The 25257-nt window shown below is 40.9% G+C and overlaps 1 protein-coding gene across 1 annotated transcript in view; it reads left to right on the top strand.

Moving 5' to 3' along the window:
• The window catches only part of UNC5D (unc-5 netrin receptor D), a 543052-nt gene that overhangs the window by 350396 nt on the left and 167399 nt on the right, over positions 1 to 25257 (top strand). Inside the window, exon 4 of the mRNA XM_004592710.2 lies at positions 16560 to 16663. Within this exon, the coding sequence (XP_004592767.1) occupies positions 16560 to 16663 (104 nt within the window). The remainder of the gene's footprint in view (positions 1 to 16559; positions 16664 to 25257) is intronic.

The following is a 25257-nucleotide window of genomic DNA, read 5'->3' as shown; positions in this document are numbered from 1 at the left end:
AGGAAAGTATTTTCAGTGTGATGTGGCTATGGGTCAGCACACAGTATGCTCTAGCTCACCATATGCTTGATCCTGAGAGCTCAGGTAGATGTTTCAAATTAACACCTGAGGTGATTCCTGAGGAAGAATGAGAATTACAATTTTTAAATCATGCTTAAGAAAGAAGCTTGAACAATTGCGTGAAAGAATGGGATGGCATAGCTTGTATGAAGAAAACCAAGCCATACTATATTTCAAGTGAATAAATCTCAAAATGGCAGGAGATAGAGCAAGCAGGAAGTAGATAGGTAAATTATGGAGGGTATTGGGGTGCCATTTATAGGGCTGTTGTTAAATGTTCCCAATACTCTGATTCTCTGCAGTAGATTTAAGGAGAGCAAGACCCAACAAAAGGAAGTTTTGCACATACGCATGAACTTTTGGAAGGAGAATACAGCTTGAAGAACAAGGGACAGATTTGAGGCACCAGGAAGGAGAATTAAAATGAGTATGTGGTTGCATAAATACGGGACTAAGAAGAAATAAGACAAGGGTTTAGGGACCCCTGCAGCTTGGGGACTTTCTTGGTTTTTGCTTTAAGTAACTGAATTGATGGTGAGATGACACAGTAGAAGAAACGAGTTGAGTTAGCAAGGTCCTGAGTTCAGATTTTGATCCTGTTCTATGTAGCATTCAGTGGATTTCATCTTGAAGTTGTTATTTATGAGCCTACAACACTGGGAGATACGATCAGGATAAGAAATATAAAACAAGAGCCACCAGCAAGTCATTGTGATAGTTAGGATGGTTCTAACAGCAAGACATAAAGGGCAGAATTTTAATCAGAAATACTGATTTTTTTTTCATAATATACATTCTTCACCCTTGAGTTCTCTGGTTATGAAAGAACAGCTGGTTATGAGTGGTATTCTGTAGTGATTAAAGAGTGAATTTAGGAGAAGGAGCCCATTAATGCGACAGAAAGAAGAGTTGAAGCAGCACTAGGAAATCTTACAGGATATTTATGACAGAATAAATGGTCAATAGTGTTAATATGCTGAAAAAGTAAGGTGACAAGGTGGAAGGATTGGTTGGATCTAACAGCATGAAAACCTGTATTCACCTGGACAAAGCAGTGTAGTGAGAGGCTAAGTGTGGCTCTGGGAATCCACAGGAGACAAGAAAGCAGAGTGGGATAGACAGTCCTTGTCAAAATTTGACTGAAGGAAGAAGAGCAGGAACCACAGCCGGAGTTAAATCTTTAAAAACAGATGACGATTTGATCCACATGTGAAGATTAGACTCATATTTTCAAGACTTGCAGAAAAGGATGTAGAGACCAGGGTGATATTAGTGGTTTTGCTGCCTTCAAGTTTTTCCGTTCTCGGTGACTGGAGTTGAGCCTCCTGTAAAGATACCCTCTCTTGTAATCTCATTCTCCTCGTGGAAACTCTTCCCTCTTTAATCCACAGACCCACTCAAGGTGGAATATCCCTCTTCATGACTTTCTCTAGTACCTCATTGCTCTCAGCCTTGGCATTGGGCATCATCTCCCAGCACTGCCCATTTCCCTAACCTACTGGGGTATCTGGTTGTTATCCCAAATTCAATACAAGTCTCTTGGTTTTCACTCTATCAGAACTGATATGAGCTTGCATTTAGTTGTATTTCAGTCAAGGGCTAATGAAAAGACGTGCAGACTACCCCTAACTCTTACTTTCCTGCAGTTATATCCTGCCCCAAAATAAATCTGTCCATATATTGCTTCCAAAGTTCAGGGAAAATGTATAAGCAATTTTCACATGAATTTTGCATTGAGATCAACTTGTGCTTTAATTACATTTTAATTGTTTGCATGTGTATTTTTTATTTTATATTTTATGATATAATTCTATAGGGTCTGGGGTTTCACCTCTCCCCCATCGAAATTCCCACCCCACAGATAAATTGTCCCCATATTGTTACAATAGTAATAATATAGTCCTTCATAAGTAGTCATAATAGTAAGACATCAGTCTTATTTAAGTGTGCCCTGGCATTGCTGGTACAGACAATGTCAGACAGTCCAGCATCCCATTGTTTAAGATATGTTTAATAGTTTCATTGGGAGTCCATCTTTTATTTGGAAATAGGGATGCATACTGCATTGTATCTTCACATCTGGATATGATAGTCTCTATTACGCCATCACTACACATTAATGAAAAGCCAGGAAACAAAGTCAACAACAGATATGAACTTAAAACAAAAAATTTTCAGTACCATGGAGTCAAAAAATGCATGACTGAATAACTAATGCATGAATGAAGAAAACACAAATTCCATTTTCTAACAAAATTATTTATTCCAGAGAGAGAGAAAGAGAAAGAGCAGAGATGGAAAGCTGCTGTCTGCTGGCTTGTTCCCAAATACTTGAAATAGTCATGGTTGAATTGAGAGTGAAGCAAAGAGCTGGGCATTTGTCTTCCACATAGGTGGCCAGATCCCAACTGCTTGAACCATCATCATTGCCTCCCAAGATCACATTATCAGAAAGCTTGTGACGCTGGTACTTGAACCCAGGTCCTCTGATACGGAATACTGGCATCCCAACTAGCATCTTTACTTCTAGACTAAGTACCTACATGTACAGCCTGACTCTAATCATGTCTTTCCACTTTCTATAAACATGCATTATTTCTTCACTGCAATCTTATCTTCCATTTCTTAGCTTCCAAAATGACTCTTTTTAAAAATTTGTTTAAACAAGACTGTGCTATGTACACAGCAGAACTAGTGGCTTCCTAAACTTTTTATCCTTGGCTCCAGAGGAATTATCTCTCAGCCTAACCCCTGTTCTACAGCACAGTGCTTTCCATGTCCATTGTGGTCACATAACTGCCCTCTTCTGTGTGTACTGGCCACCGTTTCTGATTCACAGCTGCACACAATTCTGTTCTCCTGAAAAGCACCCCTCTATACCAAGAATAAGTGGTTGATCCTTGTGGGTTGTGATTTCATGTCTTGTTTCCTAGGTGTCCTAATGAAATTTAAAAGATAATATGGTTTCAATCGCAGGAGAGGTAAGCCACATCTGACCCAAGGTCATCCAGAGTCCCCTACCCTTTTAGCAAGATTAACTAGAAGCAAAGGGAAGTGCAGTTTACCTTCCCTCCTTATAGTTGCCCTGTGGGACCAGGCATGTGCCTGATGTGCTCGTTGCCTGATGGCAGAGCCCACTGTTGATGTGTTTGCTGACACTGGCCACATAACGCCATGTTGACATGCTCACAGCGCTGGCCAAATCTTGTCCTGATTGACCTTTCTGACACCAGGGAGACTTGGAATGAGGAAAGAATCAAAAACTCAAAAACCCAACTGTGCTGCTAAAATGTATTTCTTCTTGCCGCTGGGTTGGCTTTGCTTCGTGACTTTCCCCTCCCATTTTTTCCTCTTCCATCCCTCTGCAGCACTGCTGCTGAATTAAAATGAGGTGGTAAGCACTGAAATCTTGAGGATATTTTTAGGTCGTTTCTTTTTAAGCTCCTGGCTGGTTCACATCTCATTACCTGGATAGGGCTGGGAGGTCACTCCGAAAGTCAGGGATGATGCTGCTTGCCTCTGTCATCCTGAAAAGCTTGTTCCATCGACCTTGCATTTGCTTCTGTGTTGGTGTGTTCCGTAGGGTGGTGAGCTGTGTAAGGGGCTCTTGTGCTGCTGTGGGAGATGTGGGAATTGAGCAGTATCCGTGTCCTTTTCCCCATACTACCTGGGAACCACCTGGGCCCTGGCAGTTCAGTGATTCATGGGATTGAAAGCTTTTGTTTTCCTTCAAAAACCTTTTTGATTGGGTGATTATTTCTGTATTCTACTAACACTCAATACTCTCATTAGTGGTGCAAGTGGAACAGGAGTACTTTTAAACATACAGAATGTGACACTTAGGGATACTGCATCCGTTAGGCTTTCAGGATAGTGTGGTATAAAGATAGAAAATGTGCTATCAACTGTATTTGGATTTTATTTGAAGCCTTTAAAGTAGGAGGGCCAAAGGATTTTTTGTATTTCTGCCTAGTGCGTTTTCCTGTTAAAGATGGTTAACATCTATTTTAGTCAAATTTCATCTGTCCTTTACATAGTGATCAGTCAAAGCAATATCATCTACTCCCAATGCCTTCTGTGGAATTTGGATAAAAGCTAACCTCATAAAACTCTCCGCAGGCCTGGTTTCTTTAAATATATTTCCTATGCATGGTTCGTTTCTGAAGGAAATGTGCTGAGTATCTTTGTAGACCCAGGTGGTCACAATGTCCCATAAATGCCCATCACAGCATCCGTTGGAGCCAGAACATATGTCTAGTCAGGTAAGATGCTCTGGCTGACTCAGGGGAAGAGGTTCAACTCAAAAAGAATTAAAGTGCCCATGTGGGATGATCAGTCATCTGGAAGTAGGGTCTGATAGCAAAAGAGAGCAAGCCACAGTAGTCTGTGGGTTATAGTAGTCATCTGTGGGGAGATAAACTGAAGGAAAAGCAGGGAGTCGTGGCCCTGAGATACCTGAAGCAGTGAGTCAACACAAACAGCAGGGAAACTGATGCCATTGAGACAGAAGGGTGAGTGGAGGGGGTTGATTGGGAGGTCCTGAAGTGACAGATGGTGTATGACGATGGCTAATGTAGCTATACTGTTTGCTTCCTCACCTCATTTGACCATGCCACCACTTCTTTCACGCATGGTCATATTAGGGTTATCACTTTTTCAATAAGCCCAGACCAGTAGCCTGCCTTGGTTTTCAGTCAGCCTTAGATTCACAGTCAAGACTGATTTGTGGTAACCATGTGGCGCAGTGGTTAAGACCCCACTTGGTATACCTGTGTTCCATATTGGAGTACCTCTGATTGAATATCAGTCCTGTTCTGTTGCCAATTTGATAAAACACACTCGTGGGTAAAGCAGTAATTGTTCAAATAGCTGCATCCCTGCCACTTCTGTGAGAGATCTGGGTTGAGTTCTGGTATGCTGTCTCTGTCTTGGCTCTGACCTGGATGTTGGGGCATTTAGGAAGAGCACCAGAAGACATAGGGTCTTTGTCAGTCTGTTTCTCTATCTCTGTCTCTGTCTTTAAAAAAAATACACAAGCAAACCTACTAACCTATGACTATAAAAAAAACCACAAAAAGATTTTTGTCGTCTTTGTTTTGAAGATATCCTTAATTTCTGGCTGGAGCTGGATTGTTAGTTTCTGTGTGTCCTTGTAAATAAAAGAAAATAAAATCTATTGAGTTGAAAGTAGCTCCATAGAAAAGAGGTAAAATTAATTCTCAAAACACTTTGGAAAATTGCAGGTATCTAGATAACATCCTGCACTCTCCTGCCCCCATTCCATGCCTGAAAGTCACGTCCCTGCCACTGACACAAGTGCAGTCGTTCTCTCAGCAACACCATTGTGCCCTCACCAGCTGCACCCAACTGCATGACTTGTGAATGGGATAATGCCACGCATTGCTAGTTGTAAAATGGCTTGTTGATAGCAGCGGTTTAGCAATAGAGTACAGTGGATCCCATGGGGTCCCAATGTCCTTTTATGGTCTTGAAAACAGCCTGAAAGCACCTGTGCATGGCTGGACTCATGCCATCAGCCAAACACCTGCTATCTTGCTAAGTGGACTGGGCTTGAGCTTGGGCCCGGGTAGCATGGGACAGCAGTCAGTCCATAGCGATGCAATTTGTGGGGATTGCAGATGTCCTTGACTGTTGTTTAACAGGCATCATTGCTGCAATGTGCAGGAATTTTAGAGGGGAAGAATTCTCATAGACGTCTCTGACATAGAAGAATCTACCTGCCGGGAAGTGCTTTGGGACTAGTTGTCCAATAGGATACACGGCTGACATAAGAAGAGGAAGATCTAAAATAAAGATGTGAAGGAAAAGGCAGTAACAGCTTCCTCCCAATATAGATCCGTGGGTCAGGAAATGGATCTGTGAATCGGAATGCAAAGATCCAAGCCAGGGAGAGGGATTAAGCCAGCCTGGTAAGAGTGGAGTATAGAATCTGTGTCTAATCCAGGAAGGTGTCATGTGGAGGAGAGGAATATCCTGACATAAGCGCTGCATGGGCAGCTGGCTTCTCAGACCATAGCTTGAGGAGTGAGGTAGAACCAAATGGGGGCATCAGACCTTGACTTGGATTTTCCTGGTGTGCATCCATTTTGCATGTAACCAGCCCTTTGACAATGACAAATGATCCGCATGCAGTGAGGATATTTCTTTTTTTTTCCTTCAGAAGAATATGGGTGGGCAAGATTCAGACCCAATTTGAACATTAATAGAATTGGACAACTAATGGGACATTGGGTCATCCTCTTGCATTCTTAACAGATGCCTGTGAGTATGACTATTTAAGAAATGTATGTGATTTTTCACTGGTTGATTTGTTTTGAATGAGTAAATTATTTTTATTTCATTGCATTAACTGCCCGAACATTGAATGAGCTGATCACTCCCTGGTGTTGCTGAACTGCAAAGACCTATTCTTTGGGATTGGATTTGTATTGATTTTCTTGCGCTACGATGATTGTTCTAGCATAGTAACATGAGAGGAAAATGAGCAAAGGGCCAAATAGTACATGGGGTGAGGAAAGGGTGGCTGCTACTTCCTGTGGCCTAGCTCTGCATGTGATGCCTGTTGGCAGGAATTGCTGGTTCCAGATGATGCTATGGCTGGTTAAATGATTGACAGATTAGCCAAGCACCTTGCATGGACATGTTTCCCTCTGCTTGCCTTCTACTGTCATTGTCTTTGTGGCTTTGCTGACATTGTTTTGTAGAACTGGTAGGGAGGAAGGGAGTGACAGCATAAAGGAGGAGTGAAAGTAGCAGAAGGAGGCTTCAAATTGGTCTGTGCGGATTGTGTCATTCAGTGTGGAAATGATAAGGATGTCATTTTCACATCACTGTAGTGCCTCATTATTCGTGATTTGCTTTGCCTAGTCATCATAACTATCAGAGACCAACTTATTAGTTAAAAATTACCATTCAGATGACTCAAAATGGGAGCTCAATTTGTTCACTCAATCACTCAACAAATAGGAAAGTACTTGAATGGGTTCCTGTCAGAATGGAAATTTTTGCCTCAAAAAATTTTTTAGTTTTATAATACACATTTCTGCTAAGTTTTTGCAGACCTATGTATGCATGGATTTCAGAAGGTTTTATATCAAAATAAATTTGTGCTTTTTTCCCCATGAATTTTATTCATTACACCTGTGGGTGTTAAGTAACTATCATGCACATCTTAAGTGCCAGCGATAAGACAATGGCAAAAGCCAGTGGAAAGTTTTGCCTCATGTACAGATTCCAATAATTGAAATAGAATTAGGAAAGAATATTTTATAATTCACAACATACTAAAGTTTAAAGCATATGCTCCTTCTGGCTTGCTTCTTTGATAGACATTGTAGAAGTGGAACTTGTACATCCACATGAAATAAAATGCACTTTTCTAGCTTTTGGTTCACTTGAGCTCGGCACAGAGGCTCATGACAACTCTTAGGAGAGAGGGATTTGCCTTACATTATTTTTGGCAGTTGTAAAGCAATCTGTATTCACCACAGAAACTTTGAAACATGAAGAAACATAGGCAGAAAATAATTAATACATCCGTAGTGATCCAGTGGCAAATTCTTTGAAATGTTGTGCAGTTGCACTTCAGGGTTCTTTTCCTCCCCATGCACATACAATAATCCCAAACAGTTGTTATTTTCTGAAGATAGAGTTTTATGTTTTGAACCACATTTTGAAGTGTTCCATCTTTATGCATGTATTATGCAATTTGGTTCAGATTCCTCATACAGGATTATGCAACTGTTAATGTTTCTCCCACAGATCATGTGCATGTGCTTATGAATGAGGTCAGAGAGTGGATATACATCGAGTTATGTTTCACCTTCCAAATAGAGGAGAGCATTTCAAGAAGTTTGTGGGAAATGGAGTTTAGTGCAAAATAATTTTGAAATTCATGCCTTGTTTTTCATGATAGATCTTTTCTGTACACTTTTTGAGGGCCACCCAGGTGCATGGATTTCAAAATGTTTTCCATAGAAAGAAGCATTTAATTTCATTTCCATGATTTTTTGGAATATTTTCCTACTATTAGAAGATAAGTCGGGTGAAAGAGTGTGCATGCTGAGCATTTAGCTTAGCAGGTATGGTGCTATTCGTGATGTGCAGGTGCCATGTTGGAAGAATCTGAGTTCCATGTTTGGCCCTGGCTCCTGTCTATTGATTCCTACTAATGCAGACATAGGAGATGCGGATTATAGCTCAGCTAATTAGGTTCCTTCTGTCTACATGAGAGACCTGCATTGAGTTCCTGGCTCTTGGTTCCAACAGGATACAGTCCCAGATTTTGTGGGCATTTGCAGACTGAGTCAGTAGATGGGGAAACTCTTGTACCTTACTCCCATCTGTCTTCCTGTTTTTCAAGTGCATTTTGTAAGAGTTGTGTTGGGGTCAGCATCCTGACTTAGTGAGAAAAGCTGCTGGCTGCAGTGCTGGCATCCCATATGGATACCGATTCATGTCAAGGCAGGCTCCACTGCTGATCCAGCTACTTGCTTGTGGCCTGGGAAAGCAGCAAAGCAGACCCAGAAGGAACTCCTTGTTCTAGGCTTCAGATCAGCCCAGTTCCAGTCATTGTGGCCATTTGGGGAATGAACCAGCAGATAAATCATCTCTTTAGCTGTTTCTTCTTTTCTGTGTGTAACTTTGCCTTTTAAATATTTTTAAAAGTATACTTATGTGCATTATATGACACGATGAGTGGAAAAAGAAGTGGCTGGACCAGTATTTTACAGATACTTGAACAAAGAAGAGGGCATATACATGCTTCAAAGAAGTTGGAGGGGTGATTAAGCCAGTGCACATCTGGCTGAAGCTAAGTTATTAGAGTCTTGTTGGTAGGCTTGTGAAATGCCCTGCTTATACTTGGGTAGTAATTTCCTCTGAGATTGTTTCCTGTGTCCTGTGTTTATATGGAGCTTCTTCCTCGGTCATCTCATTACTCATTTGTCTCATTGGTCATCCTTAAGCCTCTCATCTACTTGTTGAATATCTGTCGTCCTTGCCAGAGAAGGTGTTGTGGAATATAGAGGGGTCTGTGTTGTGTTCACTTAAGCACATGCAGCGCCTGGCACAGTGTCCAGCCCATGCTCATAGTGTGGATGAATGGAAGAAGATGTTGCTTATATGCTGAACATATAAAGATACCTTGATAGAAGGGCTTTTTATCCAAACAAACTTTCAGTGCAAAGGCGACTACTTTTGCCTGAAAGCAGGTGCATCCTGTGAAATATACTTACTGCAGTTGGGCATGAATCATATTTACTTACTAAACATACACGTAGCACATAGAGATAATGCAATCAATCGTATCGTATGTAGTAGCTTACTTGAATATTTACCTGTGCTCTTGACTATTCCAGATTATTCTTTGGCTTTTTTTTTTTTACCATGTACTGTTCCATCTTATGAATGGAAAGGTGTTAACCATTCTGTATTCTAGATTTACACAGTTGCAATGATTCTGCATTATAAATGATGACTTGCACTAGATCATATATTTTTGTACAACTCTATTTTATTAGGTAAGTTTGGAAGTGGAATTTTTCAATCCTATAGTAATAATTGAACTTGTAATAGCTTTATTGAGATACAATTTAGCATAACACACAATTCACCTATGTAGAGATTAAAAGTCAATCAGTGTTGGTATATTGAAAAAGAGAAGAAGGAAAAAAGAAAGACAGAAATTCCTGTGGCAGGTGACCCTTGGGCAGACTAAAGTCAGGAAACTAAAGTTCAGTCTGAATATCTCACATGGATGACAGGAATCAATTGCTGGGACCATCATTATTGTTTCCCAAGTTGTGCTTTAGCAGGAAGCTGGAATCAGAAGCAAGGTTAGGAATTGAACCCAGTCACTTGAAACGGAATGTGATGTGTTACCCATTAGACATTGTCCCTCCTTTTGGATATATTTTTAAAGATTTTTTCATTCATACATTTATTTAACCGCAAAGTCAGATTTCCAGAGAGAAGGTGATACAAAGAGGAAGATCTTCCATTTGCTGTTTATTTCTCCAAGTGGTCACAATTCCCAGAGCTGAGTCGATCCAAAGTTCAGAGGCAGGAGCTTCTTTTGGGATTCCCACGTGGGTGCAGTGTTCCAAAGCTTTGAGTCATCTGGTACTCAAGCCACAGCAGGGAACTGGAAGGGAAGTGGAGCAGTCAGGATATGAACCAGCTCCCATATGGGAATCTTGGCAGATACAGGGTAAGTACATTAGCCACTAGGCTGTTGGGCTAGACCAAGAATATTTTTGTTAACAACATGCTTCTTGTCTTTAGCAAATTTTATTGCTTTGTCATTTGCTATTTTAAGATTATTTTATTTTAAGATTATTTTAAGATATCATTCTCGTTTTATAAGAGCTTTTTATATGTGAGGCTTCTTCAAAAACTTTGAACAATGGCATGTAATTGATAAGTGTGTTTTTGGTCCAAAATATTTTAAAATACATGTTTCTAAAGATTTTCAAGAATTTGTTGAAATACATATTATGAAAAAACTGCTTAGATCTTAGGAATTTTTTTTATTCCAAAATAAACTCACATTGTATTTTTCATATTATTTCTCTCAGTTCTTTCTTCCATTTTGGGTCTGGAAAGGCCTTCTCCTTCCTAGGAGACAGTAAATATTTTATTTATTACAGCTATGGTTTCCATGTAACATTATTTCTTATGGTAAATAAGATATATATCTAATTCTATTTATTCCTCCAAAAGAAAATAATAGTTACACTCTTTCCCTTGTGTTTGATATAGCATTTCCACCATTATGGAGATGTGTATTGAAAGTAGAGCAACAGGGACTTGAACTGGAGTTCCATTATGGGAAGTTGGCATCTCATGCAGCACTATGCCACCATACCAGTTCCCAAACCATCCTATTTTCATTATCTCAGTTTTATGATGGGATTTAGTAACATGTGACTGTTATTCAGTTCCCAGCACTCCTAGAAGATCTACATGAGCATGTATTTAGCATTTAACCTAATAAATAGATAGGCTAAACATGGTAAGAATTACTACCTTCAGATTACAGGGCAAAGAAAGGTCCTAGCCATGTATGGCATTAGGACGGTAACTTCTGAATTCAGATTCCTGGGCATTAGCTCCCACCTTCTTCCCCAAGATGCCTGCCTGCCTGCCTGCCTGCTGGGATTCTGGAACAGATAAACCTCACATATGTCCGCCGTTGGATTACAGCATGCATTTCTTCTTCCAGATTTTTCACATATTTATAGGAATATTTTGTTATATCATGGAAAATATCTAGGTTTCAATTTTTAAAGTGGCTTTACTGCCCACTGCAGGTTATTCTTTAAAACCACAATTTCTAAGTGCTTAATTCCTTCCCTTAATTCACTTTTCATTAGTTAATTTTAAAGGTACTTTTTCCTGGGGGTGTAATGTGGCTGGTTAGAATCTCTTGGCCCTAGCAGATGTGAGGTACTATTGTTGTTCATTTGTTCATGACTAACAACTTGTTTGGAAGACAGAAAATAAGTATTCTAGGCTTTTAAAATAAATAATAGAATCTGATGAATTATAGTCTGGTCTGCAATAATATAGCGGAATGTTCTAGGCCTGACCATTTGTGTTCTAGGATTGCTTTAGTTTCCCCGGAGGCTGGCATCTACTTCCTGTGCTTCGTGGTCCAGCAGTTTCTCTTTGCAGTTACCCTCCGTAGCTGCAGGCTCCATGCCTCCACAGTCAGCTGACTGCAGCTTGAAAATGTTTGGCAAAAGCACCTCTACTAAACGTATGCAGATTTCCCTCTTATTCCCTTCATGATAGTCTTAACAAGTATTTACATAACATGGACATGCAGTTAGGTATTCCAAATAACCTAGAAATGATGTAGATTGCACAGAAGAACATGAATAGGTTATCTGGATCCACCATCACCCTATTTTATGCAAGGAACTTGCGCATCTGTGGCTTTTGAAATCTAACGGGACCCTGAAACGACTCCCCCATGAACACCATGGATACTGTATTAATATTTTCTGTTCAAACAACTTATGTGCTTTCTGATTTGTTCTACTCGATCCTGACTGGTGTATCTGTCTTTTGTTTTAACGATTCCATTTTTCTGCACTGTTTCGATTGCTGTTTATCGCCCCATGATACACACACCTACACACATATATTTTCTTCATCACGGTATTTAATTTTAAAATGTTTATTTGAAATATAGGGTAACAGATACAAGACCCATCTATCTGCTGGTTCACTGCCAAAATGGCTACAATGGGTTTCCTATGTAGGTGCAGATTCCCAAGCACTTGGGCCAGCTGGCGCGCTCTCCTGAGTGCAGTATCAGGGAGCTAGATGGGAAGTGAAGCAGCCGGGATTTGAACTGGTGCTCTCACTTAGGATGCAGGCAACTTAAGCTGCTGCCCCACAGTGGCAGCATACGGCAGGTGGTTTCTTGACCACAGGTGTCATCCTGTTCAGCACTCCCTGCTTTACATTCTCAGTTGCTATTTTGTCTAAGAAATGACTTTTTAAAAAGTATTTATTTGAAAAATTGAAGTAGTTTGCATCTACTGTTTCGCTCTCCCAGATGCCCACCATAACTGGAAGTGGGCGAAGCCGAGGCCAAGATGCAGAAGCTCCGTGTGTGTCATCTTGGTAGGTGGCAGAGACCCATGCGCTGGAGACATCACCTGCTGTTACCAAGGGCAAACATGAGCAGAAAGCTTGAGTCAGATGCAGAGCTAGGACTCAGACCGAGGCACTCCAATGCAGGTGTCCCAACTCGTATCTTAGCTACTCAGCCAAATGCTGACTCTCCTATTCCCTTTTGACTTAAAGAACTTCAGTTAATAATTAGAAATGACTTTCCTTGTCTGCTTTCGTTTTTGTTTCTCATCTCTTGATCTTGTGGTATATGGGGATGTTCTTCCTTACAGTAATGGCATAGGTTCCTATGTGAATCCTTCAAGCCACAGAATAGCAAAGATTGTATAATACGAGTTTAGGCTATCTGATCAGAAACTGATTAGCCCAGGAGACCAGTGTTGAGGACTGATAAACACTTAACTCTGTGTCTAAGGATTTGTTTCCATGATTTTTTAAAAGATTTTTTTTTTTTATTTGAATGACAGAGTTGTACAGAAAAGGAGAGGGAGGGGTCCTGGCACTGTGGCCTAGCAGCTAAAGTCCTCACCTAGAATGCTCCAGGATCCCATATGGGCGCTGATTCTAGTCCTGGCAGCTCCACTTCCCATCCAGCTCCCTGCTTGTGGTTTGGGAAGACAGTCAAGGATAGTCCAAAGCCTTGGGACCCTGCAGCAATGTGGGAGACCTGAAGAAAGTTCCTGGCTCCTGGCTTTGGATTGGCACAGCATTGGCCGTTGCAGTCACTTGGGGAGTGAATCATCAGATGGAAGATCTTCCTCTCTTTCTCTCTTCCTCTCTGTGTATCTGACTTTACAATAAAAAATAAATAATAAATCTTAAAAAAAAAAGAAAAGGAGAGGGAGGAAGAGAGAGGTTTCTTATTTGTTGCTTCTTTCCCCAACTGACCACAACCAATGCAGCTGAACTGTTCCAAAAGCAGAAACAAGGCATTTCTTTTGGGTCTCCCATGTGGGTGCAGGGTCCCAAGAACTTGAGCTGCCTTCTGTTGCTTTGCTAGGTCATATGCATGGAGCTGGATGAGAAGTGGAACAGCAAGGACACAAACCCAGTTGCTTGCTGGCATTACAGGTAGAGGCTCAGCCAACTGTGCCATGGCATCAACCCCAATGTTTGCAGAATTTTTACTTTAATGCTTACTCAGTGAAATTTGTCTGCAGTTTTCTGCCTCCTCAATGCTCAGGAGTCTGTCCGTCTTGGTGTTAGGGTTCTGGCGCCAATATCAACTGTAGCCAGTGCTCAGCAACACTGGGTGACTCCTTTGGTGTGATAGGAGCCTGACTGGTGCCCTGTTGTCACTGATGCATCCACATATTTGAGATTTTGGTTGTTCCCTTACCATGCCTCCCAGGGTTCTTTAATCTTTAATCTTTTTGCCTCCACTTTGGGGAGTCCTCACTGACTTCTTTTGGTGTCCTTCCCAAGACTCCAGGTGTCACTTAAGAAGATAGCAATATTCCGTGTGTGTGAGGTTTCTTAGAAAGTCTTACAGCCTTCTCCGGTAGAGTCTCCAGCCCTATGCTGCAGCATTGATACAAGATATGTGTGCTTGTGTACACACATATATAATTATAATGTTTAGTATGTACATATTGTAAATATGAAAATAAAAGTACTACAAATAATGCTGATTATTAAGTATTTTAATAACATAAATTATATACTTATAGGAATTAAAGAGATTATAGAATTAGAAATTATAGCAATGATAAATTTCCATGGAAATCATAAATGTAAAAATTATAAATACATCTTACATTTAATATAGAATTACAGTATAATGTATTGTGTAATATACTAATATCTATTGATAATATGTTTTAAATGATTTCTTTCCCTGAGAGAGCAGGAATAGGGTTGGCAGGATTCACTCTAGGTTTTTTTCAACTTCTTGAAAAGTTACTGTGGTAAAGTGTGTAGATAACCATAAACGAAGCATTTATTACCTTTTCTACAAAGGAGAGGACAAAGAATTAGCTGATAAACGCAATGTCCTGGTATTCTCCATCCAAATCAAGGCAGACTATCTGGTGTGGTCAAAAGTGCCACAATTTAACAACACAGAGACTTCCTTTGGAAAAGAAAGCAGTTTCAAGGTACAGGAAAAACATGACAAAAATAAAAACTAAGACAAACAGAGGCCACAGTAAACACAGCTCCTCTTGCATTGACAAGTTAGTATCTTATACCTAAGGATCATCGTTACTTGAAGATCAAGTACTTTTGATGTAGTTCTCTTGAAAAACCAGTTCAGTGGAGAAAGAATTTTTGTTAAATTTCCTTTGGAGCACCAGAGGACAGTCTGTAGTTGACTTGTGCTGGAAGGGACTCTTTCTAACTCAACATTGCGGCTAGTCTTATGACCTTCATCAGACTTGGAGCCGAAAGTTCTGCATCAGCATTGTTGCAATTTTGCTATTCTGGGGTAGACAGGAAATCACAGTGGAGACGTGAGAAGGTACATCCTGCCGCCTGCCTGTAATGCAAGTCCTTTTGAGATCTCCTACCTTGCACCTCTGCTTGAAGCTTTTGAGATGCATGGCAAGATGCTACTGGCAAGACACTGGTTGCCTCAGGGAGGGAAGACATGATGAGTACAATTCTGTAGAAAGTGGCTACACGTGTTGCTGCGCTTATCTTTCACTGAATGTATTTATACAGTTTATAAAGATGTAACAGATTCATGAGCTCTGCTCTTTGCAGGGAATATATTTCATGTTATCGACAGCACTGAAGAAAATTAAATCAATAAATCCACAACCTATAATTCGAGATACTCAATTTGAAGAAAAATACATTGTCAGAAATGGGGAGGGTAATCTTTTCAATTGAGAACTGCACAAACTGTTTTGCTTCTAGCATCCCATTCTTTTCAGTGCAAAGAGGACTTACTCTTGTGCTGCAAAATTATCAAAGTTGTTCTTTATGATACCTGCAAAACAGTTCAGGTTGGCTCTACTCTCTTTGTAATGAAGCCGAGACTGCAGTGGAAAGCAGCGTTAATAAAGCACCTTTCTTCTCACTGAGCTGTCTGACCATGGGTGTCCTCCTGAGCGCTGGTTCACACTTAGACTGGGTGTCATGGGCTCAGTAACTTCTTTTCATCCCTGGTGTGAATGCTCTGTGGCCATTGGTGAGCCAATTAACCTCTCCAAGTGTCAACCCTTCCATGTGTAAAAGGTTAATAGTGCATCTTGTTTGCAGGGTGCCTCAAGCCTTCCATGAAGGACACTGTCTAAATACTCAGCATTTCTGTTTGACCAGGGGGTGTTATATATTTTAATTATATGTTTGGTTGGCTAGGTTATAGATTTTGTTGTGGTTGAATGTCACCCCTTCTCCCTGGTTACAAATAAAAAGACCAATAGGTGATCTCACTCTGTTATTATCTTCTAGAGTCCCCTAGAGGGTTAAGGGGATGACAGAGGTTATAGATTAATAATACATTCTTTAGTTAATTAAAAAAAATCCATATGCATCTCAACTGCATAACTGTGGATGGCAATATATTAGTCCAAGTGTTTCGTTAGATGCCAGGCGGATAATGCTGGCAAAGACACAGGAAATGATGAGGGTTTATTTTTTGCCCTGATCCTCTGATAATTCTTTGCACCAATCTGGAACATTAGGAGCAGTGTTGCTAAGGCTTACTTCAAATGTGTTTATGAATACTTGGGCACATGATTGACTTATTCTACAACTCTAGGGGGAAGAAAAGTGATGTTTGTTTATATCAACTAGTGGCATTAAGTTGACTATTGCATTATATTTGAAACAAATGTGAAAAATGCAGGCCCCAAAGACAAGTATGGTATATTTATGCTTCTTTGCAGACTTACGAAAAAATTTTGAGCAAGATCCTCAAGGAAGAGAGGTTCCCATTGAAGGCATGATTGTGCTGCATTGCCGCCCACCAGAGGGAGTCCCTGCAGCCGAGGTAAGACTCTATGGGGACCAGACTGTCCTCTGTGGTCCCCATGACTTGTTTTCTTGCTGCCCCGTCCCAATGGTGGAGGGTGATGAAGACACTGGGAAGGGAATACGCTGGAAGGACTTGCCTCTGCTCTGCCTTGTTGACCCAGAATTCTTGCTAGATTGTCTGAATATTTCCTACTTCTGGTGACCTCCAATCCCATGGTTATTGTGCTCTGTACCCTTCAGAACTCTCTGCTGTGCACATTGGTGTCAGCTTCACCTGTGAGCCTCAGCAGGCAGAGTTGCAAGAAAATGTGTATAGAGAAGAAGGGGAATCCATAGTCCTTCTTCAGTGTCCATGGGGCAAGCATTACCTGAGATTTTTGTTGTCTTCTAGGCATTGTGCTACTGTGTGTGGGGGGTGGGGGAAGTTTATAAAATGTGATAAATGCTTACGTTCTAGTTATCCTTCCTTTATGGTAAGGCCTCAAGCATCCCATGTCTTGGTGTTTGTGGATCCTGGCATGTTTTTTTGGAACTTCTACCATACTGTTGAATGTAATTGTGAATAACATACAGTGGGTGTGGGTTTTGTGGTATAGTCAGTTAAACTGCATTTTGAGATGTCAGCACCACATACCAGAATACTAGTTTGAGCCTCAGCTACTCCACTTCTGATCCAAGTTCGCTACTAATGTGCCTGGGAAGCAGTGGGTGTTATTGTCAGTGTTTCAGGCCTGGTCTTCCATACGGGAAACCCAAATGAAGTACCTGACTTTGGCTCAATCTAGTCCTGGCTGTTGCAGCCATATGGGGAGTGAATGGAAGCTGTTCATCTCTCCTTGCTTCTCTCTGTCACTTTGCCTTTCAAATCAGTGAATTTTTTTAATGTAACATAGATGATGATTATAGAAGGTTTTTTTTAAGTCTTTCAGTCACTATTGAAGGGTGTTCTAATTGACTCTCAATGTGCTTATTTTAGCAGAAAAAAAAAACTAAGCAATGCAAAGAGTGGCTAGTAGAATGGTAAGTTTTTAAACAGGTTTGAGTTTAGCAGTAGGTAGTCCAGTTGTGGTTCTTGGATGAAAAGCTAGGAAACTGTCTTTGGAGCTATTATTTAGTCACTGAGAAGTTGAGATCCTAAAAAAAGACCTTGCTTCACATTTTAACTAAAATAGTTATGGGATTTTATAATTGGATGAGCAAAGAAAGAGATGGAGGAATGGAAAAACACATACTGGCAGGCTGAGGCAGAGAGCGTGCTGGGTGGACACTCTTCAAAGCTCAAATGGTTCAGAGAAATGAAGCAAACGGACTTGAAAATTAAAGTGAACACTCCATGCATGATATGAAATGATTAGAAAGGAAAATGCTTATTTTTAGATTTTTACTTAATGTGGAGCAAAAAATATTGATCTTCTTTTGCTGTGTTGTGGTCTGTTGCCAAGAGTGTACCCACATATCCCCAAGCAGGGTGTCAGGTGCATGGAGGGATGTACCTGTCTCACTTTCAACATCCCCCAATACTCCAGGCTCTTCAGTCACTACCCATCTCTCAGAATCCTGATCTGCAAATTCTGTGTGCATAAAATGGCCTCTGTCATCCCCCCCACCATGTAAGCCAGTGTTCTGCTGTGCCTACATTTCCTTCCATTTCTGTGCTGGATCACTGTCAGAGGGTGAAGACAAAGGGGGCTGGTAGCAATCCGTCTGTAGAGACGTAGCCTGCTTTAGGTACCCTGCAGTTGATTTTTACAGCTGGATGAAAGTTTAGACATTTATTTGTGCTAACTTCCAACCTTAGCCATTTTTCCTGAAGGTACCTCAAGAACTCAAGGTAACACTGCATGTTCTTTTTGTTGTCTCACGAAATCCAATGTGCTTTGCTTTATTGCTTACTGCTAGCTCAGCATATGCTACTCTGCTCCTGGTCAAGCTATGGCCTTTACCCTGGCCTGCTCATGATGCAGTGTACCACCTATGTGCCTTCCTCAGGACCACTGCACATTCTGGCTTCCCTGTGCCTTCCTTAGGGCTTATGCACATGCTGGCTTCCCAGGTGGAACAGCCTCCTAGTTGTGACAATGCTGTCTCCATTTTCCCTTTAAGGTTTGTTCAAATATCACCTAACTAAAGGAGACCTGCCATTGAAAGTATCACTCCATTGAAAGTATCACTTCATCTTTCCACACCTATACCTAAGAGCCCTTTTGCCAGCTCTATTTTTTCTATTTCTTTTATCACAAATATACTTCTTTTCTACCCATACTTGGGTCTACCCATGTTTCTGTCTACTTATTGACATTTAAGTTCTATGAGGGGGAATTTTTATTTGTTTGAATATTCTCTCTGCTATATCGATAGAACATAAATCATTGCTTCTCACGGCTGTTGTCAAAAAGATGAGCTGTAGCAGGTGTTGGCAGGGATAAGGAGAAAAGGAAGCCTCCGTATATAATTGGTGGGAATGTAAAGTGTGGAAAACCATGTAGGGGTTCTTCACCAAATGAAAAACAGAGGTACCATGTGACCTAAGGTTCCCACAATTCAGATGTGTGTATATACACTTATGTGTATAGATACTGGTATGTATGTGTGTTGCATCTATGTATATGTACATGTATGCACATGTGCATGTGTGTATATCCAAAGGAAATGAAATCAGTGTAATGGAGAGAAACAGATACTCCCATGCAGCACTGTTCACACAGCCAAAGTGTAGAGTCAATCTTCAGATGACGAGACAAAGAAAATATACATAATGCACACAATGAACTACTATTTTACTATTTTACTATTTTTCAATTACGAGAGTGTAGATGAACCTTTAGGATGATGTACTGAGTGAGCTGGGAATAGAAAGACAGTCATCATGTGATCTCACTTCTTTGTGGAGTTGACCTCATACAAGTAGAGGTGAATGAGGGTTACCACAGGGGAGATGCTGTTTAAAGTATCTAATAGTTTCAGTAAATCTGTTTTGCAATGTGGTCATTATAGTTAATAAGAACATATTATGCACTTGAAAATTCTTAAAAGGACTTTAAGTGTCCCCACCACAAAAATGTAAATATGTGAAATAGTGCATATTAAATAACTTAAATACATATCATATATCTGTATAAGAAATAAACTTTAAATGTGTACATACCAAATAGTCAGTAAAATATTTGTTGATTACCAATGGAAATTAAGTTCATTGACTATGTTAAGAAATATTTTAGTTCTGATATTTTTACCAGCACTAGCCCCAGGCAAACCTGAAACTTGTTAGAATTATGTGTGTTTGGTTTTCTCCCATTACTGGATACTAGCTGGAAGGAAAACATTCCCCCACCTCCTCTTTGAATATATAAATAAAAAGGAAAGAACAAAGGGAGAAAGAGAAAGGATGTGCAGTTAACCAAAAGCAGATGAGCATTGATTTGTAAGTGTATGTTTGATGTGCGCACAGACATACACGTGCACACCCCCTCTTCCATGGTGAATGAATGCACACACCTACATATACACTGAAGGGCCTTCCAAGGGAATGCAGGGGTTTAGAATTACAAGGACTCTGAGGCCTTGAATATGATTGGAAGAGAAAGGCAGTGGGAGAATGAGCTAGCCTCTTGCACGTGATCAGTGTCTCTAACTGCTGCACACTCCACAACAGCAGGGGCTGACATGGAGCTTGATAACAGCACTTTGCACACCTTCCGTCTTCCTTGAGCAGCACCTATTCTGGAAGGCCAGTGAGTCCTGCCTGTTGGTTTTTGTCCTTTTTTTTTTTTTCTTTTTTTACCTCTGATGTTGTTCTGTTACTAAATAGAGTAGAATGGCGTGAGAAAAATTTTCAGTGACAGCATAATCCACTGTCAGTGAAAGAATCTTTGGTGGTGTCATCCAGTGAGGAAGCAGAGAACACAATATAGATTTATCAGAGAAGGCAATTTTTCTTTCTGGTGCCTACCTTTCTGACATGTTTACAAATGCTGGACACTCAATTCTTCTTCTAATTTCCTAGGACTGCCTTTATGAATTGCCACAAATGGGAGGCTGACAATACTAGAAACCTATTCTCATAATTTTGGAGACCCTAAGTTGTAACTCGAAGTATTATCATATTACTTCTGTGCTTCTCTGTTGGCTCCTATCACTGTAGGCTATCTAAGGTATACCCTGGTTTGAGGACACATCTTTATGGCTCTGCCTCCACCTGAACATGGCAGGGCCCTCTAGGTGTCCCTTTGTGTCAAAATTTCCTGGTCTTGATAAGGGCATAATCATTGACATCTGTCCAACTCTAACCCAGTGTGGCCTCACCTTAATATCCTCAGTCATAGGACATTTGCTAAGACCTGATTTTCAAAGAAGAGTATATTTGCAAGTGAATTTTGGGGAAGAGGAATTATGCAACAGTAAACCTCCCATTCTGCCTCTGATACCGTATAGCTATTTATTTCCATAATATATGGATTTCTTAGAATAAATTTTAGTGCTGGGCTACTTTGCAGTTAAATAGAGGTCCTTTCCAGAGAGCAGCTGGGTTGTAGGATGGTTTGAAACAAATTCCAAGCTCAGAGGGTTTGAAAGCTTTGTTTTCTAAATTTTGTTATCCTAGCTGGATATGAAGAATTCTGTTCCCTTGTGGATCAAATTGGCTACTGTTAGCCCTCCAACATGCATTTATAGCATTACGTTAGTTGGGAAAACTTCCTGGCACTGAAAACTAGAGTTATCTCAGAATTTTCTTTATCTGTGCACACAAACGTGCAGCTCTGCTACTTTTAGCCAGAAGTCAAAGCATAAGTTACTACCTTCAGTAGTTGTATTTTTGTGGAAAGGAAGGTAGAATCAGAGGACAGCTGACCCAGGGCAAAGCTGGGGATGAAAGTTCAAGTGTCCCTTCCATTCTCAGTCTGGTGGAGATGCCAGCTGTGTGCTCTTGAGATCACTGAGAATGGGGTGCCAATCTTGCGAACATCACAGGGATATGGGGATCCTGTAATCAATACTGTTCCCATAGGACAGTAAATGGAGACTGTGTTTGGAACTGGCCATTGTGCAATGTCATCCAGTATCTAGTCATGGCAGGCCATCCTCTGCTTTCTTCACATCATCTCTGTTGTCCTTCCTGTTTGCCAACTGTTGGGCACAAGGAGCCATCATTTCAAGGTGCTGCAGCTGGCACAAAAAATCGTGCATCAGCTGATGTTTTTCCTCAGTGAAATAGACAGCATCCTGTGAGGCTCATTGCAAATCACATTGAGGAAATACGTAAGTATTGTTTATACCACACACGCACTTGCCTCCTCTGCAAGATTGATTTTTTTTTTTCACAACTAAGGCCATTCTGACACATTCCATACACTGTTACGTGATTTCTCTCTTAAATTGTTTTAGTGGCAGAAGAATCTTATGTGACTTTGGAAAGCTATATGTGTTTTACTTCTAATAGCTAGATCCTTATCAATGTTTGTTTATTCATTATCATTTATCTGGAAGGCAGAGCAACAAAAAAGAACTGGAGTGATCTGTCCCATCCTGACCACTTTTCTGTGTTTGCCCATGACCTTGATAGAGCACACTTGTCAACAACATCCCCAAGTTGACTCTGACAAGTGCATACAGACATCTGTGTCACAGCCTTATTCTCTTAGTATATGTTGTTGGGAATAAGGGAAGGGGAGACAAAGAAGTTAAGATGAGCGGTGTCCACAGTAAGGAAGAATGAGAATTCTGACCTCCAAAAGACCCAGGATCAGACACTCAGTACTGCTGGCCTTAACTATTGACAATTTGCTAACAACCCAGAAGGCCACTTTGCTGATCTGAAAATGGGGAGAGTGCTTCCTTTTATGGTAGTGAGGAGAAAACATAAAAACTATGGAAAACAATAGTAAATGAAGAGTAGAGTTCCTTGTGATTACTGCTGTTCCTCCCCTCCCTCAGCCTCCTTACTGTCAAAGCTTAAGACACGGATTCTCAGTAGAGGAAAGGCCACACTGTGGTTGGGGAGCCAGGCTGAAGCAAAAACTTCTGCAGGATCTAACGTGATATCAGTCTGAGCAGCAAGCTGCTGAGCCCCACCCCTAGGCCTGGCCACAGTGACCACTGCCCAATCCCCCAAGTCATGCACCCCTGTTTTTCTGGTTTAAGCTCGTCAGATTAACAGAAAGACCCCTTCCTCCTGTTGCAACCTATCCCACAGAGGGATTCAATGATTGTTGATGAGGTCTTTTGAACCTCAGTGGTTCCTCGCCTTGTCTTGATGTCTCATGAATGTGCCAATATTACCACCACACCTGGTTAATATATTCTGTGAACTTGAAGGGTTCTCAGCACATTGAGTTGAATGTTGGTTTGGATAAAATAACAGATCACATAACCTTTTCTAAAATACTTGCAATTGAGATGCCTGATACCTTAAGCATTTCTAAACTCTTTGAGCTCATCCTAACAGCTGATACGTGAGCGCAAACTCCTCCTAGCAATTCCTATTCACCTTAACCTTGGGGCAGTTCTAACTACAGAATGCAATTTGTTTACCTATGACCGATTTGCTCTTTTCCAAACAATTCATTACCCTATGCTGCACTTTTTTATGCTCTCCAATTAAATGGAAAATCTATCTTTCATAAAAGTTGGAAATTATATCCAATGAAAATCTGACATTTTAATGGTTTTCTGCAGATTAAAATTGTAGAGTTCTCAATAAACTCTGATTTACTGATGTTGGCTGTAAAACAGTTATTGCTGCTAATAAAGCTTATAAATCTTAACAGGTTATATTTGCCGTGGACAATAAAACTTGCCATAAAGGCTTAGCGTCTAAGGCTAATTCAGCTCACATTAAGGTAACCATCCTGCTCAAAAGCATCCACCATCTTGGAGACTGAGGGTGATCAGGCTGTTTTGGACGCACTCTAGCCATGAACTGTTGTGTGCCTGGCACTCATCTTATTTGTAATCTCACCCAGCAGTTGGAATACTGCTGAAATATGAAAATCCTGTGAGGTCAAGGAAGCTGCTTCAGCAGTGTTTGGGAGGAAGATTCTCTTCTTTCTGTTGGCACTAAATCAGTTTTAGCATTGATGGATTATTGGAAACAGGATGAGCAAAATGTATCCTGTTTGAATAAAGTGTCCTGGAGTCACACAAGTGTGAAAAGCCAAGTTATGGGGCAAAAGAGACACGAATGTGACAGGGAGGAGAGCACGTCTCCATGCTTTGCCTTCCCAATACCCCACCTGGAGGCCAAGAGTGTTGTAAAAAAAGACTTGAAATATTTGCGACACTTGTCTGTGTTGTGCTCATGCTATTTGATGTTTCAGAAATTTCCTGCTGTGCTTACCTTCAAGACATATTTTTTAAGGTAAAAGTCAACCAACTAGGTTAGACAGTTGGCAGTGTAATGGAGATCCCACTTACGCCTAGATGCTGTATCAGACCCCAGCTTCCTGCTGCCAACTCTAGTTCTGTGCTGGTACACACCTGGGAGATAACAGGTGATGGTTCGTGTGCCTGGGTCCCTCTGATCCAAATGAGAAATCCAGTTTAAGTTCCAAGCCTCTACTTTCAGGCTGTCACAGCCTGGATGGTTGTGTTGTTTGGGGAGTAAACCAGCAGAGGGAGCTCTGTTTGTGTCCTTCTCTGAAATAAGTATATTCTGAAAATTAGAAAGTTGGATAAAGTCTAAAAACTGACTTTTGTAGTTCTCTTTGTGATGAGGTGCTTTGGATCAAGTATTCTCATACAAAACAGGAGGAAAACGTGAGCAAGCAGGTGTATTTGTGTGGAAACCCTCTCTGGAAAGGGCAGTGGAGGGGTGCCTGATGAGTGCCCTTGCTCCAGCAGGGACAAGTGGCTCCTCTCCCAAGTGTCCTGATTTTGAGCAGTGCTGGGATTCTGAATTCTGGTGCATTGCCAAGTGCACCTTTCCCGGGGATGTATTTGAATATCGTTTCTTTTTAGAGGCCACGTTTGGCCTCCTGGGTCCTCCTGTAAGGTCTCAACATTAATGATATCCCTTGGTGAAGTCCTTTCCTGCCTAAGTCAGCCAGAACAGAATTCTGACCAACTGGGTGGCACAAACAGTGTCTTCTTAATTTCAGGATGTCTTTGACAAGTGCCTGCAATGGCCATTGGAAAAGAGTAGTCACGGTGAGCTGAGTGCTATTTGGAGCATGTCAGTCTCCTTTTCTTTGTTAGAAAAAAAAATTAAGGGGACCTGGGAAGCCCCCATGGCCCCTTTGCTATCTCTAATTTTCCATGCTAGATGCTCAGCAGTCTTCCGACTGTCTGGGACTTCTCTTTTGTTTTAACACCTTATTCCCAGACGGTCCCAGACAGTTTCCACGTGGGGAGTCCCTTGCTCTTCTCCCTGGTGAGAGTCTTCTTAATGAAAGGTTCATTTGTTCCAAAAGTGCTCACTGGCAGAAAACCCAGGAGAGAATCTCTTGACATTGGCCTGTTTAATGCAAGAATCACTGGACTATCGTGTTTAACCTCAGTCAAACAGACTATGAAATGAGGATTTTATTTAAAAAATAAGACTCTTAATAATTCACTAGAGAAATGTTAACTGAGGTGCCCAAGTTCTGAAGCAGTGGGCCTCAGGTATAAATAATT

This window comes from Ochotona princeps, chromosome 11, assembly GCF_030435755.1.
Source record: "Ochotona princeps isolate mOchPri1 chromosome 11, mOchPri1.hap1, whole genome shotgun sequence".
Classification (NCBI taxonomy): Eukaryota; Metazoa; Chordata; class Mammalia; order Lagomorpha; family Ochotonidae; genus Ochotona; species Ochotona princeps.
The sequence above is the reverse complement of the archived record's forward strand: the minus strand, read 5'-3'. Positions and strand labels throughout refer to the sequence as shown.